General features: G+C 49.1%; 4 protein-coding genes across 4 annotated transcripts; 2 read left to right on the top strand and 2 right to left on the bottom strand.

Annotated features, from left to right (window-relative positions):
- Nucleotides 1–5,327: 5,327 nt before the first annotated feature.
- BCR38DRAFT_297898 (vacuolar protein sorting-associated protein 35) lies at nucleotides 5,328–8,145 on the bottom strand (the record flags this gene model as incomplete). Its single annotated transcript, XM_040854517.1, has 3 exons — nucleotides 5,328–5,489; nucleotides 5,550–7,911; nucleotides 8,015–8,145. Coding segments are annotated over 3 exons (2,655 nt in total), but the record flags the coding sequence as incomplete, so codon positions are not given.
- A 2,954-nt stretch (nucleotides 8,146–11,099) lies between these two features.
- BCR38DRAFT_444509 (uncharacterized protein) lies at nucleotides 11,100–12,142 on the top strand. The gene has a single exon (XM_040860944.1). The coding sequence runs from the start codon at nucleotides 11,226–11,228 to the stop codon at nucleotides 12,009–12,011; it is 786 nt and encodes a 261-aa protein (XP_040712710.1). The 5' UTR covers nucleotides 11,100–11,225; the 3' UTR covers nucleotides 12,012–12,142.
- A 1,501-nt stretch (nucleotides 12,143–13,643) lies between these two features.
- BCR38DRAFT_412455 (major facilitator superfamily domain-containing protein) lies at nucleotides 13,644–15,380 on the top strand (the record flags this gene model as incomplete). Its single annotated transcript, XM_040858696.1, has 3 exons — nucleotides 13,644–14,076; nucleotides 14,121–14,455; nucleotides 14,736–15,380. The coding sequence occupies 3 exons, from the start codon at nucleotides 13,644–13,646 to the stop codon at nucleotides 15,378–15,380; spliced, it is 1,413 nt and encodes a 470-aa protein (XP_040712711.1).
- A 174-nt stretch (nucleotides 15,381–15,554) lies between these two features.
- On the bottom strand, nucleotides 15,555–17,414 carry BCR38DRAFT_488460 (uncharacterized protein; the record flags this gene model as incomplete). The annotated part of the gene is made up of 1 exon (XM_040864273.1): nucleotides 15,555–17,414. The coding sequence occupies one exon, from the start codon at nucleotides 17,412–17,414 to the stop codon at nucleotides 15,555–15,557; it is 1,860 nt and encodes a 619-aa protein (XP_040712712.1).
- Between the last annotated feature and the right edge of the window lie 1,634 nt (nucleotides 17,415–19,048).

Genomic DNA, 19,048 nt, shown 5'->3' on the forward strand with positions numbered 1-19,048 from the left:
TAAAGTAATGGTAAATAAATGAAAAATACAGACCACCACGAGAACCCCATGAGTAAAAGCCCATCAGTAAAACCCCATAGTATCCTCAACCCACTCCCAGAAATACTCCCACTGCGGCGGCCCAATAAGCAAGTACGGCCAACCCTCCACATACATGGCCCTGGGCATCCCATTCGCCTCGTCCCAAGCCTTCATCTTCCGTCCCTCGGCAATGGTCGTCACAACAGACGCTAAAATACACACCACCAAGAAGATACCAAGCGCAGACTTCCTCCACGCCTCCGCATCCCCACGCATCAACTCCCTAACCCCCCCTATGAAACTCTCCGATTCAATTTCCAACACCTCGTTCTCCAACCACCTCTGCCTGGCCGCCGCATCCTGCCTCTCGCCACGCTCCCCGATTCGAGTCGCGTTTTGGCCTTGGGCGTTTTCCTCTGCCTTCAACCTTTGGTTCTCCTGATATAGTTCCGCGTTTGCAGCTTCCAATGCTTCCAATCTGGTGGGTTCTTGAGCATCTTGGTGGTCCGCCTCGCGCCGACGGTCACGGCCGTGGCCACCCCGTTTTCTATCTCGGTTGCTTGTCTCCAAGGTCTTATCGCTGGTATTTCCGTATTCTTGAAGCTGCGTCTGCAGCTCTGTCTTTTCTCTCTCCAACTTGCTGACCTGGCTGCACAATTCAGCCTCTTGAGCTTTTGCCTCGCGCCAGGATTCGATTGCTTGTTGCGTCTCTTTATTGGCCGCCGCTACATGCCTTTGGGATTCTTCTGCCCGTGACATAGCAGCAGACCTCTCGTTATCATATCTAACATTTTCAGCTGCGAGCCTCTCAATCTGTTTCTCGGCTTGAATTAGCTCTTTCTTTACCTGTTCAAGCTTTGTCTCCAGGTTCTCCTGCTGGTCTTGAAGTTTCCGAAATGCATCTGCTGATTCGTAACTCGACTTCTCTGCATTTTTAACATCATCTTGCAGCCCTTTCTGTTTTCCAAGGTAGTTCGCTTTGGCTTCCTTGAGCTTTTCCTCGAGTTGATAATTCAACTCCTCCGTTTTATCAATAATATGAGCTTGTTCGTCTTTCTCGCTTCGCAGATTCTCTATTACACTGTTCTTTTCGGCTAATTCAGCTTCCGCTGTTCTCAAATTGTCCAACTCGACCTTCATCTCCCGTATCTGCTGATTTAAATCCATGATCTCCGTATCTTTCTCCTGGAAAATGTGTCTTCGGGTTTGAGAGGAAAATGCGCTTGCTGCTTCCACAATAATGGGAACCATGAACTTCGTTGGTATTTCGGTGGCCAAACCGCTTAATGCTGTCTTGGCGTTCGCCTCCAGTATCTTGGGTCGGATCTTCCAGGAAGTTGAAAATATTCCTTTATCCGATGCTAAATACCGAAGAACACTTTGGAGGTCACTTTCTGTATCAGACCGGCTCTGGCTGTCTTCTTGTGGGCTGGGAGATGGAGTTGCCATGTTTGTATTGTATCATGCGAGTCTTTATAATGTTTCGTTTTTGGACCAGCGAAGGAGTCGAGTATAGTATATTTCACAAGTGTTGGTCTAGTCTCAGGGGAGATAGCACCTGGTAGTTCACAAACTTATAATCATAATCCATTGAATACCACACAGGTCATATTGTCGTCGTTTTCCTCTTTGTGTTGCCGGAAGTGGTGCTCTGTCCATGTCAGCAAAGCAAAAAGAGCAAACAGTTTTATTCTTATTATCAGTTCCGGAACCGTCGTGTTTCGCTGCGTTGAGCGAATCATTCTTTGATGAATTTCCATGTAAGTACATGGGCTGAATGGGCCCTACTACATCAATCCAACTCATCACAAAGATTCCATGCGCATACCAAAACGGCCTGTACACAAATAGAATAACTGTCCCATGCTTCAGTAGATTAACACCAGACTCACCACTCACTCTAAACCTCATAGGCTATGGTCCGAGGCCGATGCTTTAGGGCATGATAAAATACGTTCCTTGTTCTGGAAGTTCTTCATCGCGAAAGAGGATGAGGAGCGTGAGGCCGAGGAAAAGGACAAATGCTGTCAAGAAGTCCAAAAGCCAGTTGGATAACCTGAAGAGAAACCAGTGATATTTTACTATTCTATAATGTAACGTATTTCACCCCCATTCCGACACCCCTGTAAACCCCAACAATAACCACACCGCTATTTACATTATCCTTTTATTTGTCAACCACTTTTGCTTCAATTGACTTTATTCCAAGTATTCGATCTGATCTGCTATCAATGCCTTCATATACGGAAGAAGACCTCGCTGCCGTCGTTCTAGACGTCGTAAATGGTAAATCTGTGCGACGCGCTGGCCTGGATTGGGGTATACCAAGGACTACACTTATCGACAGACTTCAAGGCGCTGAATCAAGTCGCGAGGCCTCTGCTAGCCAGCAGAGGCTATCTTCAGTGCAAGAAAAATACTTAGCAGACTGGGTTTTGGTCCAGGAAGCCCTTGGACTAGCCCCAACGCACGCGCAGCGCGTCCTAGCCCTCAAAGGTGACCACCAACCACTCGGCAAGAATTGGCTGGAAGCCTTTATAAAGCGTCACCCAGCACTAAAGACTAAAAAGCAACGCCGTATTGACTGTCAGCGTATCAATGGCGCGTCTACCGAGGTAATCCAAGCCTGGTTTGCTTCAAAATTACGTATTCCTGCAATTCAAGCGATTAAGCCGCAATGCAGGTATAATATGGATGAGCATGGCCTTATGGAGGGTCAAGGGGGCTCTGGGCTAGTTGTCGGGAGCGCTACCTTACGCGCAATACACCAGAAACAGCCTGGTTCGAGGGCGTGGACGTCAATTTTGGAATGTGTGGATGCCCTCGGCAATACCTTACCCCCCCTGGTTATTTTCAAGGGCAAGGACATCCAAGAGCAGTGGTTCCCCGATAAAAATCTTCAGGACTTCAAGGACTGGCGCTTCAAGGCATCCCCCAAGGGCTGGACAGACGATACGATAGCTATCAAATGGCTTGAAGACGTTTTTATACCCCTTACGCTTCCTCAGGACCCTTCAGACACTCGTTTACTTATTTTGGATGGTCGCGGTAGTCACACAACTGATAATTTTATGTCTCTTTGCTATAAAAACAACATATACTTATTATTTTTACCCCCACACTCATCTCATGTCCTTCAGCCCCTCGATGTTGGGGTGTTCTCAGCTATGAAAACGGCATATCGCAAGGAGGTCGGGTTTTTAACCCTATTAACTGATTCAGCACCTATTGGCAAGCGGAATTTTATGCGCTGTTACGCCAGAGCACGCAAGAGGGCCCTAAAGGCTCAAAATATCAAGTCTGGTTGGCGTACAAGTGGTCTATGGCCCCTAAATGTCGCTAGGCCCCTTACTAGCCCTCTTCTGCTTGAAAATAGCAACCGCACACGTCACCAAGGTCCAGACATTCTTATTACAACCCAGAAAGTCCAGAAAACGCTCCAGACGCCTTCAGAGGGCAATGTTGTATGGTCAACGCCAAAGAAGAGCGTAGATATAGAGCGCCAGTTTAGGGAGTTCAATCGACTCCAACAAACTAACCTGACTACACAACGCCAGCTATTTAGAAAGATGAAAAAAGGGTTTGATGAGAAGGATTATCTGTTAGTAAGCGCAGAATTACAAATTGAGGGCTTGAAACAGCGATTGGAGCTTATGAAGCCACGGAAAAAAAAGAAGGTGCAAATAAGTCCAAACGCGAAATTCGCAAGGATTAAGGACGTACGGCGGACGAGGGAAGTATCTAATGAAGCTCTTGTTGATGATTCGGGTTCAGAAATATCTAATGTATCTACTGTCGAAAGCGATTGTATAGTTTTTCAGAATTGAATTTGTGGTGGTTATTTGAAATTGCAGTGTTATTCGTGGTGTTTTGTTTTATAGGGTGTCGGAATGGGGGTGAAATACGTTAATTCCACCGTGAGACCGGGTTTGTGCTTCCGGGCTTAATCAAGGTATCGAAAGTCTAGGGTGTCATGTATCAGCCTGCCATTCGGGACTCGGGAAATATAGCTCACGATTCTGGCCCCAGGTGTTGAGGTTGACGCTTTCGCTATACATGGTTATACGTGTCTATACATGTCAGAGGTGGTACCTGCGCAGCCACCACCACTACTTAGTTCCAGACCAGCAACACTAGCCTAGCTTTCTTTCCTCACCAGAATACACTTCATTTCTATTGTGTGCCCCTCAACATATTTCAATATATAAACATGAGTATTTGATTATTTATACTAAAAAGAATAGCTAGCTCATATTAATAGTGTATATGACGAAGTAGAGGTTCTGAGAGTGCGAATCAAAGTTGCGATATCAGTCTATCTCTACTATAGACTACAATGGGAAACTCCAAACTGATCAGTAACGATTGATATGCACATGGTGCGTGTGGAACTCAGACCAGCAAGGAACAAAGCGCCATTGAGCATTTATAAAGCAAATGCTATCCGTCCACTGACAGAATGCAATGTCGTAAACAACAATCATTATAGGGACGGAATAAACTATTCATTCGCTTACATTCACATAGGCGATCCGAAGATACGAACCTCAAGTTGATGCTCCCACGTTCCATAGATTAAAAACTAAACACAGCACACACTGAACTGCGACAGCAAGTCTTCAACTACAGCAACTTTCAACCCTTGTACCCCACTTCAGCTTGCAGCTATGACTGGCATTCTGCTAACATACCTCAACCGTTGCCCGTAACGGAGCTTGCTAGATTCTCCTCGCTCAGGCTAATGAATCCCCGGTAATACGACTGACGGCACGTAGATAATAATTGCTTAATTAAACCCCGGGATTCCTAAATAAACCAGTCCATGCTTTCCGGGCCTAGTACCTCTTCATACCCGAGGTAACACTTGTCGACATATTTTGTATAAGCAGATGCACGAAGTCGCCATGAGACAATAATAACATGGCTGTACTCAAAACACTGGGAACGTCGAGCTTCTTATGACCTGGTTGACTTGTACACACACACACACACACACACACACGAACAAGCATCATCATACCATCTTCTACGCTAAAAGTATCCTTACTGCCCAAATGAGGTACACATATATACACTGAAACCCCTTTCCGGTTCCCTACCCGCATCGCATCTCACTCCTGCGAAAAACGCGCCTGCAGACTTCTCTGCATTTGTAGCAGTGTTGATCTTCGCAAGTCTTCTAAGGCTGGTTCTCCTGAACCCATGATTATAAACTATTGCAACTTCCCGATCAACCTCCTACGGTCATACCGAAGTTGGCGCCCAACGATCTCAACATGTGCCGTATACTTTTGCCCCTTTTATTTCTGGGGTGTCAGCACTACACCTTCGTAGCCCCGTGAGGCAATGTTCTCAAGAGTGTGCTTGAAGTGTCTCTTGCTATTCTCGACACTCGCCGAGTCCTGCTGATTCGTGCTCAAATTCGAGTGAATGAGCTCAATCAGGCCATTCACGTACTTCGTTGTCACCTGTTTGGTGGTGTCAGCATCAACTCTGGACAGATCTGCATGTGTGATGGGGATACTAACCGACTCGTTCTGCTGATCGAAGTAGTACACATAGCGATCCAGAATCTCCACAAATAGCTCGATGCTAGTTGCCTGCTCCATGCAGCTGTCTGCAACCCTCAAGGCACGCTGCAGGCACTCCAGCACCCTTTTTCCATCGCGATATAAGCCCTCGTCTGTCTCCTCAGTAGCGACAATAGGTGTAGCCCACCACAGATGACTGGCCAGGTACACAGCACGACATTGCTCCGGTTTCCGCAGAAGCTTGCTCCCATGGAGAGCGCACTTCGTGATCAGTGTGTCGTAATTCTCCTTGCCGAAGTTGCGAGTCTGGTGCAATGCGGATGCAATGACGCAGACAGCTTGGAACTGGGCTTTGGAATCACTGATAGCTTCCTCGTATACCGTAAAGGCTTGTGCGAAAAATTCATAAGCCACCTCCTCGAAACCAGTCATATCCGCTGTCTGACCACATGCAGCGAACAGCCGCAGCGCGAGCTCAGCTGCACCGGCGCCGTTAACGCGCGTGTAAAGTGCTGAGATGGCGCTGTGCATGAATTTGAACAGAGCAGATGATTGAGTCTCCCAGTTGTCGTCGTAGTGTTTGCGGGCCTTGAAGCGGCGGGCAAGTTTCATACCGGCTGTAATCAGCGGCGGCGTGGTCGTTCGAATGCGCTCGTTGCCTTCACCGTAGATTTTATGGGCCATCTGCAGTAACCTGAACTGTGTGTCGTTGTTATCGCTTTGGATGAGGTGGACGATGCGGGCAAGCCAGCCTTGCTCCTCCAGTGTCTCGTCTGTGTCCAAGGCTCGCCTCTGGGGACCACCAGGATAGCCTGCAGGAGGCTGTGAACCTTCCTTGATGAGCACTTTGAGGATCTCCAGCACGTTCTCTAGCTGGCTGGTTGTGGATATCGGGGTTTGATCGCGGAGTAGAGTCTTTGCCACTTCACCTGCGACTGCTCTTCTCGTCGGGTATGTCTGAGATTGAAAAAGGGGCACGTAGGTGGGAAGGGACAGCGCAGTGAAGAGCGAGACGTATCTCTTCAGAGGTGCTTGGAGGAGCGCCAACAAGCTTTGCTGAGCTTCAGATGCATGCAGATCGACACTGTTGGCATGTTCGCGGACCTTGTGATTTGCGTATTCCAAAATCTGGTCTACGTAGTCCAGCCGTCCGGGGTAAATGTTGAGGGCTAAATTAGTGAGAGACACCAGCAACGCGATAATGTCTTGAATGGGAAGATGTTGTGCGCTGACAAGGTTGTTGACCTGATCGAAGAAGATCTCGTACAGCTTGACGTCTGGTGGGATGCCCCGCTGCTTTTCGGCACTCTTCTCAGACGTATCATCGCCATCGGCGGCTGTCGTCTCCGTATCCACGACCGACGGTGTTGCTTCAAAGCTCGACTCGGCGACGTTGCGGTCGGCAGGTTCGGCAGAATTACCATTAGTATGCTCATCTCTATTTGAATCAACCGATGATTCTTCTGGCTCCGATTTTGGCTCCTGCTGCTCCTTGCCCAATCGTACCTTGTGGAGCAACTCTGCCAGCGCCTCCTCCTCCAGCTTGGCCTTATCCTCATCAACCTCCTCTTGCGACTCTCGTTCGGCATATGCTGAAAGCCTGTCCATCAGACCAATGACAATGGCCTTCACGTTAACGTGAGGGTTCAGACGTGACACGGCGGCGAGGAACTGGTCTAGCGTGTGGAGATGAAATTCGTCGGGGAAGACCTGGGTAATGATTTCCAGAAGATATTCCTGGGCCAGGACATCCCGACACTGTACAACCTGCTCAAGAAGAGGGCCCAAGATGCCGTTGCTGTAGGCTTCCAAGTCCACCAATTGACTCAGTCGCACGATATTGCTTCCTACGAGGAGTTGTAGCTCCTTGCGCTCCTTTGTCCGCTGCTCCCGTTCCCGCGAATGGCCTTGATGTTGAAGTCGCACCCACAGCTTGTTCATCTCGACGAAGTTGGTCAAGACAAAGTTGATGGAATCCTGCAGGTTGCCCTCGGGACCTTCACCTTCGGTGGTGGGAAGATGGTCCCTCGCTTGGCCGCTCAGAAAGTAGCGAAGGAACAGTCCACGAATGGGATGTTGCACACCCCGGCTCATGTCCATCATATCCTTCATCAGCTCTTTGACAGGCGCCTCGGGAATCGACATGTAAGCGGTTCCAACAGTTATCATGAGGTAGAGCCGCGGTACGATGTTGCCGGCATATTGGACGAGCTCGTAGAGGTCTGCGAGGTGGTTGTGCGGGTGGTTCTCCTTCAGGTGTACCGACAGATAGCGAAGAGCATCGAAAACGGACATGTACAGTTCGTAATACTGCTTGGGACCAAGACTGCTTGTTCGAAGCTCGGAGACAAGGGTTGAGCTATCGCGTCCATGGTCAGCGACTACATCGGGCAAGGTGACGTGCCACACAACAGCGAAGCTGTGGCCTTATCGCCGTCATTCACCATCGCAGGACAACGTACCAGCATTTCAGCGCGTCCATAAGCTTCCCTGGGGTGTCCAGGCATTTGCGCATGAGCACAGTTTGCTGGCGCACGGCAATCAGGGCATCTTCGAGCAATCGCGCCTGATCCTCAGGCGGCGCAGGAGTTGTCGACATTGTCGTCAGCAGGCAGGGCGGGAAGAGCTCAAAGATGATCGGTCAAGTCGTGGACAGAATGCTGAAGATTCAAGTCATTGGCGCATTGAGGTTCGAGTGTCAACAAGGTCGTCTGGTTTGTGTACAAAGACAAATGGGGATTGAATTGCTGCCTTGTCCTGCCTCTTGCTGGAAGATGACCCAATGCCTTTTGGAGAAGCTCCCACCAACGACGACGACGCAGCGGCTCGGACCTTGTTCCACCAGCCACATTTGATAAGATTACGTAGCAGTAGCCACGCCACAGACACTAGCCATAGGAATGGCGGCCTGTATTATATCAACGAGTGGAGTACATCACGAGCATCCCAGAGTTTCCGAGGGTGGCGGCGGTCTTTAATAGTCTACCAGCAGGGAGGGCGTCAACTTGCAAAACAATTGTAAGTAACGCGCCTGTCTGCGGCTCTCTTACACCACGGATCTCCTTTCTCTTGCTATATCAAGCTCCAGACTTTCAGGTCACATAAGTTTCTCCGAATGTATCGCGTAGGTCTGTAAAGCGATGGTGTCCGCAGCGTTTATGTATATGTCAAGGCTCGGATAGGGTCGCTAAAGTATCGTTTCGAATACGAGTTCTGGAATGGAAAACATTACGCGAGGCCGGTCCCTCTATCCGAACCGAGTGATGAGCGGGACTTTACGGTGAATCAAAATCTCCAAAGATCAAAACTGGAAAAGCATGGCTTCACGGCCAAGAATGGTATACTCACCAATGACTAGCTATCGTGATATACTAAAGTACATTGAGTACTTGGTTTTACCTGGGCTGCGCGTACTAGATCAAACCCTCAATTCAGAGAAAGATACATATCAAACGCTGATACGAGCATCGTGCCGAAACTTTGCGCTAGGATCTCGCCAGGTGCCTCTCATCTTCTCGCAATTACACAGAAGCGACATGGGTGTTGAGTGTTCTCTGAAGCTGTTAGCCGAGGCTACGGATAGAACACGCCTGGATTCTACCACGGGAAGCGGCGTTCGAGCTCGAGACATACCGGGTGGTGTAGCATGGTCGTAGGTCTCATCAAAGGATGCTAGAGTCTGGGAGCGACGGCAATTGAAGACACCATGAGGTGAGGTCTGGTGCTGAGTGCTTGGGCCTTTTTTGAGACTGCTGTCCCTTTCAAGGAGACCACTGTCAGGAAAACCACTGGCTACTGTTGTGAAACTGAAGAGCTGCCTTGCTATTGCAGATAAGGGGGGTTTCGACAAAGTTACACTATATCGGATCAGTCTAGACTCCCAAGTCGATCTGCAAACTACTCGGCCTCGACTTTGCAGAAGACAAATCGAGCGACGCGTTGGTATCAGACTTTATAATAGACAAACCGTAGCAACAATCTCAACTGTTATTACTGAAACGGCTGCTCTATGTTGAAGTGACACTACGAGAAATGTATTAGATGGTTGGAAATCAAAGAAAGATCCAAGTCTTCTGGTACTGCCGGAGGGGCATCACAAGCTGACACAGATAGCACATGATTCCGTCTATACAGCATGGACACGCATCCTCAGCCAGAGTTTACTCGAAGCCAAGCTTTGCCACTATCACAGGGCTGCAGCTGGTAGCTAAGGATAATGCTAGTATAAAACTAGAGGACCCAGATCAGAATGCTAATTTAGCTATGAAGATACCGAGATCAAGCCTTATCTGTTATCGCCAATCGTACCACCAATCGTTCGACTTCAAGTCAGAGTCGAATGACTGGGACAACAATACCCGACTTTCGGTATCTACTCGGTATCTTCCATCTTTCAGGACGATCCTGTTGTCCGAGTCATTCGGCTACCAACTACAGCTCCATGATTGTGGGTCAACGACCTAGACACGGCATTCGTGACAGGAACATCCGATCTAACGATTTGACGAGCCGCATCGGATCCAAGCACAATTTATTAAAACTATCACCTGCTTACCAGTACCCGCTGTGATGTGTCATTGTATCACAGGCCGCATTCCGAACGGCTAATGGTATTGGCAAGAGTGACATCAGCACTGCCCTTACCTTGCAGACCGTGCCGCTTCACTACTTCGCATTCGAACTTCGCCTACACTTTCCTTATGACCTACCACTTTGGGCATCCAAGTACAGGGCTCATTTTGGCATCTGGAATGAGATACGATCAGTCATTAAGTTGATTGAAGATACGCGGAGCTTTTGCAAGGTTTCCTGGATTGAGCTGGCTGGTCGAAACGAAGATTATACATACGTCAAGCTAGTGCGATAAAGACGTTAATACTGTGTCTCTAACGAAGGGAAGTTGAGTTGAGAATACGACATCAATCCGAATGCCGTTCAAATAAGTGTAGATAATGCGATCTTTGTGACTGACTGACGTGGGGATCTAGATAGTGTTCAGGTGATTTGGTGATTTCTGGAGAGATGCCGGGGTATCACGGGGCTCTGGCTTTGGCTCTGGCCTGGGGCTACGCCGACCAGTCTTGATGCAGACACTCCACTACGCCTGCTACGTTGATGGAAAGGTCCGCACAGCATTCAACTTGCCAATATTACATTAACGATAAACTGGAACAGTAATAGTTGATGGCAGTCATTTGAGCCTGTTCGCACGTAAACACGCAAAGCCGTCCAAATACATATGGAATGGACGGTGCGCTTTTGATGGGATAAGATAGTCAGTCTATTGTGTCGGTAGTTACGTTTGTGCCGTCTCACCAGAATACTCCACTTCCCGCTGTGCCGTATACAACCTTGCATGTTATATTCACTAGCCCGCCGTTCCGGGTATAAGTCATGGGAACCTTGCTGGCTAATGAGAACCCGTTCGGCCGCTGCTTGACAGTTGGGAGGTCCAGAGTCACTCTTCCAAGCACATGCGTATCTGAGTAAGGATGTACATAAGAGAAGCATCTGCAACCTCGGTTCCAACTTCCTGTAACCTAGATCACATAAGTATTATCCTCAATACAATAAACGCTAGCCGTGCCGTAGACCCCCATTGCTTCCACTCGGGTTTTGAGATCCCAGTATAACATCATTTACAAAACTAAGCAACGTGCACGTATTATCATCATGACCGACTCTCCCTTCTCCCGCGTACCCGCAGAGGTCCGGCTGATGATCTATGAGCACCTCTTCATCGACAACGGCCACCAGCACCTCGCAATCCGAAGTGCCGGGCCCCAGTACCACAAGTCAGCAAAGAAGCCCGACTCGCAAAAGCAGAAAAGCCGGACGACCTACCATGTCCTCGAGCGGTCCTTCCACCGACGCTGCTACGAAACCACCTACCAGCTCTCCTCCGAAGGCGTCTCCTTCTGCGCGTCCCTGATGCAAGTCAACCGGCAAATCTACTCAGAAACCGCATTCCTCCTCTACGGCAAGCACGGCTTTGACTTCGGCAGCGACATCGAAGCCGTCGAGCCTTTCTTGTCAGATCTGACGCCTGCCAGCCGGAAGCTCATCAGGGAGATCTCACTGTACAAGTGGGGGCCCGTCCCGCAGCATGACAGCGATAAGAGTGAGTGGCGGAGTGTTTGCCGGTTCTTGCAGCGAAACGGCGCAGTCAAGAAGCTGAGGCTCGTGGTGCAGGGTGGGAAGCCCAGTCGACCATGGGATGGTCCCAAGGAATTCTCGGCGACCGACTTCAAGTTTTTGGCCGAGATCAAACACGAGAGTCTGGATTGGGTTACGGAGCTGGCGGAGATCAAAGGGATTGAGGAGTTGGAGGTGTTGCCCGATGTGCATTATTGCTCGCCGCCGGTGAGTCCGAGTATGATCATTTTTGCAGCATTTTCGGCGAGTATTGAGAGGGGGTTGGCGGAGTTTTTGAGGATGCAGTTGAGGTTGGCTGTGTAGATCTGGTATGGAATTGGAAGGTTTACGTACACTACTCAATATTGAAGTAGAATGATGGAATGACAGAATGTAGATATCTTAGGTTATAGCAAGTACCACCACCATGTAATATTACGACACGAATATACCATACCATGGGAAATGCAGGCAAAAGGACTGTACTGGTGATGAACGTAGGACTAACTTCCAAAGGCTGCAGCTACGGAGTGGCTATCGGTGGGCAATTGGTCCACGATTCATAGTGAAATCTACATTGTGCAGTTGTGAAAACGCACGGTATATATTCTTACAGTGGCGTGTGTGTCTACAATCCCCCGTAGCGCCGATAACCTTCTCGTTGCTTTCCCCAGCTCCTATAAGCTCATGTAGACCCATGCTCAATCAGTCAAAATTAGATAACCTGTTATCGTCTGGCCCATACTCAATTATGATGACGCGGTCATTGCCCTGGGCCAGGAAAGCGTACGGTCTTCCATCAACGTGCAATACTCAAGGCTTATTCCACCTATTCAATCCTGCGGTACAAAACAGGCCAAAAGATGGTTCAATTCTCTTGTCCCATAAAGGTTGTGTGTTCATGGAAGGTCCAAGCAGTCTTTTTGATCAAGGCAAAGTCAACGTCACTATGGCCTAGCGCTACAGTGGCTAACAGACGGTGGCTATGTACCACAACTGACTAGCTCTAGGATCTCTGACATGTGACACTCTTGTCACTATGTACCATGGAATTGGGAATGTATGTGCAGATCCAGGGATCCTGATCCTACCAATTGGCACCAGGAAGTATTCCGAGCACCACCTTGACCTGGGAATGTACACGTGGTAGTATCTCAAGTCAATCATGGGAGGATGCGAGCAAACCATCACCATCCACGTGGAAAGCCGCTGGCTTGAATATAAGTAGTTTTTCACTCGGCTTAATGGTGTTTGATCATCAAGCCTCAGGCAAGGCAGTCCGTTAAATGTTAGTTTGAAATGAGAATGGCAGTATTGGAACTGACCGGAAAACAGGGCCTATAAAGATATATATGATCTTATGGATAATTTCGCGCCGTTTCTGGAAGATGAGGGGTCCCAAAAACTGAACAATTCTGAGATGGCATCGTTGTCAGAAAAGCGCAATCACTTCATTCTAAGCACAATATTAGATATTAAGAATGTACCTTCAACTGCAATGTAATAAAATCGATTCCCAAGTACAGTTTTGACAATAAGTTCCGCTTCGAGTCACGTAAGATCGGATGAGGATATGACAAGTGAAACATAAGGAATGACAAGGGATACTTTGTGGGCCAAGCTTAACTGAGCAACGGTGGTTCGCTCAGTTATTAAGCTAGAATCACCAAGTACGAGATCTCATAAGCTCTTGCACAAACATATAAAGATACGGGAGCAAACGAGACCCTTCCCGGATAGGTTACCTGATTCGGGGGGATGATACAACACTCGGGTGTGACCAACAGCATAGTAAGCCTTGTCCGACGATGCCAGAAGGCCAAACAAACCCCCTGCATTCTAAATTCCGAACAACTATCACGGCATTTCCGTCGTAAACTTGTATAACAACCCCAAGGAAGGCTCTACTCCATTCAAGGGTTCCTTCAAATCTTGCCCGACTAACCAGGACCAACAATGAAGGCCAACTCAGTCAAGACCCCAACCGGAGTCCTCGACGAGTCGTCGATTAGTACTATCGAAACACTGGTTCACGATGACACCAGCATCCGTTTAGCCAGCCCGACGAAGGACGAGCAGCCACAGCAGAAGACTGCAACTCAACCAGCAGAGCCCTACACTACCCACAAGGGCACCTATCGCCACGCACTGTACCTCATAGTCGGCCTCGCAACCATGACCTCCTCCTCCACCGCCACTATCCTCCTCCCCCTCCTGCCTCAAATGCGCACTCAATTCTACGTCTCAGCCCAAGCCATTAACCTCGTCCTGATCATCTACGTCATCTTCCAAGCCATTTCCCCCGCAATCTTCGGCCGCCTTTCCGGCCATGCTGGCCGAAGGCCTGTGTTTCTCATCGTTTTGGGTCTTTACGTCGCGGGGAGCATCGGTATGGCTTTAGTTGTAGCTGCGCAAAGGGCTGACCATGGGCAGGGAGGAGGGAAGCGAGGATATGCGGCGTTTGCGGTTATGAGGGCGGTACAGAGGAGGGCAGTGCCACGTTCGCGATTGCATTTGGGGTTGTGGTGGATTTGTGTGTTCCGGGCGACAGGGGGAGCATGTTGGGGCCTGTAGACATCGCGCTTAATCTGGGGACTTGCGTGGGACCAGTTGTCGGGGGGTATGGGAAGGTGAAGTGGGCGTTTTGGGCTATTGCAATTGTAGGAGCGGTGTTGTTGCTGGGGGTTGGGTCGTTCTTGCCCGAGACGGCGAGGACGCTTTTCGGGAATGGGGCGGAGAGGGAGGTTCGGGTGGTGGCAGAAGAGCTGGTTTGTGTTGGTGAAGGAACGGGTCGTTACTGATAAGTATATTGATTTCCGTCGTTGTGAGAAACAAAACCAGAGGGAAGGAGATGGACACGCCCCAGGGCTTTCAAAGAAAACGTTTCTGGAAAAATACGGACTGGTCAATTTCGTCAACAGCTTCCGCATCATATTTCACAAGGACACCTTCCTGACCCTCTGGGTGCACGGCTCATTCTACACCGTGGATTAATGCTTCGTCGCTGCAGTTCCTGACATTTTCCAGCACATATACGGATACAACTAGTGGCAAACGGGCTTGTCCTATCTGCCACGAGGCGTCGGCATCATCACCGGAAGTTGGTTTACGGGCAAGATCATGAACTACAATTACCGCGTGACAGCTCGCAAAGCCGGTTTGACTGTCGACAAAGTCGCTGGATATGATCTGCTTCGCTTTCCCATTGAGAGAGCCAGAACGAGAGGGAGTTATCTAGTACTGGCAGTGGCGATCGCGACCATGATCCCCTACGGTTGGGCGGTCGAGCATGGAGCCCACCCGGCTGTTTCTCTGGTTCTGCAGTTCATGCAAAGGTTTTGGGGGACTTACTTCTACAAGACGTACAGTGCACTAATAGCTGACGTTGTCCCTCACAGTCCGAGTACTGCAGCTGCAACTACGAGTATCACGAGATGCGCCATGGCAGCTACGGGACTTGCTCTGTTGCAGCTGTTGCTCGACGTCATGGGGAGGGGGTTGTTCTTCACGATTCTAGGGGTATGGTGCCGTGGGCTGGGTGCTGGTGACATCTGGCTGTTACAATGGCGAGAGATGATGTGGAGGACGGAGAGGAGTCGTGTGGACTGGTATATAGAGATCCCAGATCGTGTTACGTCCAAGTCTAGTTGGGGGCAATCAAATATACTTCCACTTCATCAAACAAGATGTTGACTATATTTCGCATCAAAAACGCCTCAGACCTTGATTCATTTGTCCTGGGATCGAACAAGATGTCGGGAATACGTCACAAATCCCTTTCTCCCTTGGACCTGGGAATGACTAGACTTACCATACCCCAAATTGACGCAATCCTAAGCAGCACAGCTTCTCATAATGCCGCGCATCTCAATTCTTCATTTTGGCCTCCAACAACGAGATCTTCTCCGAAGCATGGTTCAGCTGTCCCCCCAAATCCACAATAACACCCATCGCAGCCTCATACCTCTTTCCCATCTCACCAAGCTCGCCCTCGCGGGTTAGCGACAACTGCGCATTCTTCTCCTGGAGAACAGCCACTTCACCAGCCTTTGCCTCGAGTTTTCCCAGCAACGACTTCTTCTCCAGCAACGCGCTTTGACAAAACCCACGGATCCAGAATTGCAGTCCCGTCTCGCACTCCTCCGCGACAGCCAATCGTGTCTCGAGTTCTTCAATCAGCTCTTTGTCCTTAAGTGAATCTATGCCAGCGATAGGATTAGAAGCGTGGCGGCGTTGCTGTAGTTTGCACCCTCTGCCCTCGGAGGGCGAGGGACTTCGGGAAGGTCTGACGGTGCCGACGAGAAGTTTTTGTCGAAGCTCCTTGATTTCTTGATGCGAGTCCTCCAGTTGAGTTTGCAGATGATGGCTCTCCTCTTCGCCTTGAGCACAACGTCCTTGGGCAGCATCTAGATCTCCGAGCAAGCGTTTATTTGCATCCTGTGTCTGAGAGAGCTGATCGTTGGTTTGTGCAAGTTTGTTTTGGAAGTCAATGATTCGTAGTCGCTGGTCGTGGTTGTCCTGCTGATACTTACAGGCTTGGAGATTGGCATTCGGTTCCATTCCCTCCTGGACAGCGACGTTGGTCTGCAGATGGGTGACGTTAGCTTCGAGATCCTGAGTCGTGATTGCCGATTCTTGCTTCAGGCGCTCAGTCTGGGTATCTTTCTCTTTGGCCTTTTTCACGACGTTCTTCTTCAGCAGCTCGATCTGCACATTCTTCTCCTTATTTATGTTCGAGAGATCGTCCTTCAGATACAAGATCTCGTAATCTTTCTCTTGCTCCTTGGTCTTGAGTTCCTGGAGTTTTTTCATCATCGCCTCATTCTCCCGCTTCAAATCTCTGGCTACCCGCTGAAGGGCGACCTTCTGCGTGATCAATTCATCGTGTACTTGGTCCGGCTGTGTGCCACTACGCTTCGCACCAGTCGCTACTTTCGCCTCAAGTCTTTTGTTCTCCTTCCGCAGTGTCTCAGCCTCGGCCTCCAGGCGTTCAGACTTCTTGGCAGCCTCAACCCGAGCCTTGTTGGCGGCAGACAAGTTCTTCTTCTGCGCGACTCCCAACAGCCCCAACTCCTTCTTCGCCTTAGCAGCATCCTTCTGCGCAGCCTCCAACTCAGCCTTCATCTTCTTCTTGTCCCCCTCCAGAGTTTTCATATGCCACTCCATGTCAACCTTGCCCATCTCCCACATCATAATCTCATCGACCATGTGCGCGTTCCCCTGAATGAGGTATCCGATCTCCTCGTCGCGATTGGCGACCACATTCTTCAGTTCCGCGGCTTCCTTCCTGACCTCATCGAGTTGTCTCTGGACTGCGGCAGTCAAGAACTTCTTGATGCCACTGCACTCCCGGCGTTCCGCGAGGACCTCGCTGCCACGCTCGAGCTCGATGAGTAGCATGTCGAGGAATTGCACCTTGGCCTCTTGGTCCTTTCCGTGGAGGTTGGCACAAATGTAGGTGTCTACGGCGCGTGAGAAACGGGACACGGCAATGGCGACGTTGTCGTTGGGGGGAGGCTTCAGCTGATCGTGGCGGTTAACGTCGAAGCCGGACGCGAGGAGTTGGATGGTCAGCGCCTGGGCGGCCTCTATCTGGTTGCCGATTTCAATGGAAGTTTGCGTGTTTTGGTCCAGGGCTTGACTTGTGGCTTCAAGTTCCGTGGATGCGCTGGACATGACCGCAGGGTGTTCACCGAACTTGGGTGGCTGGTTAGGCGAGGATCCCATTGTGGCGAGCGCTTGTTTGCAGAAGCTAGATCAGGATGTGGTTAGCTTATATTGAAAATCTGAATTTGCAAGGGATAGGAGCGAAATTTGGAGAGTCGTGGTCAGTTCCTGTTGCACTATACGACTGGGATACATAAGCAAGACTGTGTCTGGGGAGGGTCCAGAGTTCAGGTATACATATTTGGGAGGCAGAAGCTTAAAATATAGATTCCATGATATTTGGTTTGGGATGTGGCCAGCTGGATTTACAACTTACGATACAGCAGTTGTGCTCGGAGAGAATTTGGGATGTATAAGCAGAAAGTTGTTGTAGTTGTTGAGCTCGGAGGCATGGGTGCACAGTTCACAGTATGAGAGATATGGACACAAGGGAGTTCAGGATTGTGTGGGGGAACGCGGCGAGGTGGGTTGGGGAGGGTGTACAACTAGTGTTGCGCTGTTCATTTGTTTGGAGGTACTAAGGAAATGGTACTGTAATGTATGGTCTGGGGGACGTGGTCTGATGTTGTTGCGAGAGTATGATGTGGTCTGTATGTGAGCGGAGTGGTCTTTGAACTCAAGAATGATAACGGAGACGTTTCTTCACGAGCCAAGGCTGGCTAGCAGAGTCTATAGTAAGGCCAAACTAGGCGCAAAGGATTATTGGGATTGATGATTGAGTCATGTTAATAAATAGCCGTTCCCCTACCTTGAACTTTCTGTTTCCATTGCTGTGAGATGTCATGGCTCTCATCACGGTGCTGGGATGTCTTAACTTAGAACTCGTAGTAATCTCAATAGATCAAGTCCCTTCAATAATGGGCAGATCCAAATAGACAATGGGTGAACTGCGGAAAAATAGAACTTGGGATTTGTTCTACTCATAGATAACTTTTGAATGATCAATAGTTCAGCAGTATCACGTGAAGAAACAAAACTTTCCCAGGTATTGGAGTCTGAGAGTCCCCTTATTCAGAACTCTGAGAACAGCTTGCTAAATTAACAGGTGGCTTTTCTTCACATCATCCTCACGCTGGATCGTTAGAAACTGAAGACTTGTTACTTACAATAGAAAATATATATGTGCTTGTGATCATATTGTCAAGCCCTTTGGGGTTTATAACGTCCTTCGAAAGGAAAGAACTGGTAAAGACTAGAATTTCTTTCTAAAGTATACCATTTCATCATATCCCCAATTTCTGGAGAGGTGTCCCATACTTCTAGCCTTTGATTACTTGATGTGGAATTGCACTGGTACTGGCATTCCGGCTACATACGAAGGTGAAGAAGGGAAGTACAGGTGGGGAGGTCCAAGCCGCACAAAGGCATTTAAGTCTCTTGCCCGTATCCCACGTGACCTTAGGCCACCAATCCCACACTTGATACTAATACCTTTCGGTTCTGTGTTCATTGTGAGCTTGGTCGATGGAATCAGTCGATGCATTTGCACTAACAGAAAGGTGAAGACACACAAGTCGATGAGAAAGGTATTTTCTCTCCTCTTCGCCTATGATAATTCAGTCATGCAGTGCTGCATAGTTTGAACAAAGCAGAAGGCAAAGATGCCCTATGTCTTAGCTGATATTCCATGTTGTTTGCCAACACGTCCTTTAGAAGTGGTTTTTTGGGTTAAGGGAAACGGTGAAACAGTGTGG

The sequence above is a fragment of the Pseudomassariella vexata genome (genome assembly GCF_002105095.1).
Source record: "Pseudomassariella vexata strain CBS 129021 chromosome Unknown BCR38scaffold_12, whole genome shotgun sequence".
Lineage (NCBI taxonomy): Eukaryota > Fungi > Ascomycota > Sordariomycetes > Amphisphaeriales > Pseudomassariaceae > Pseudomassariella > Pseudomassariella vexata.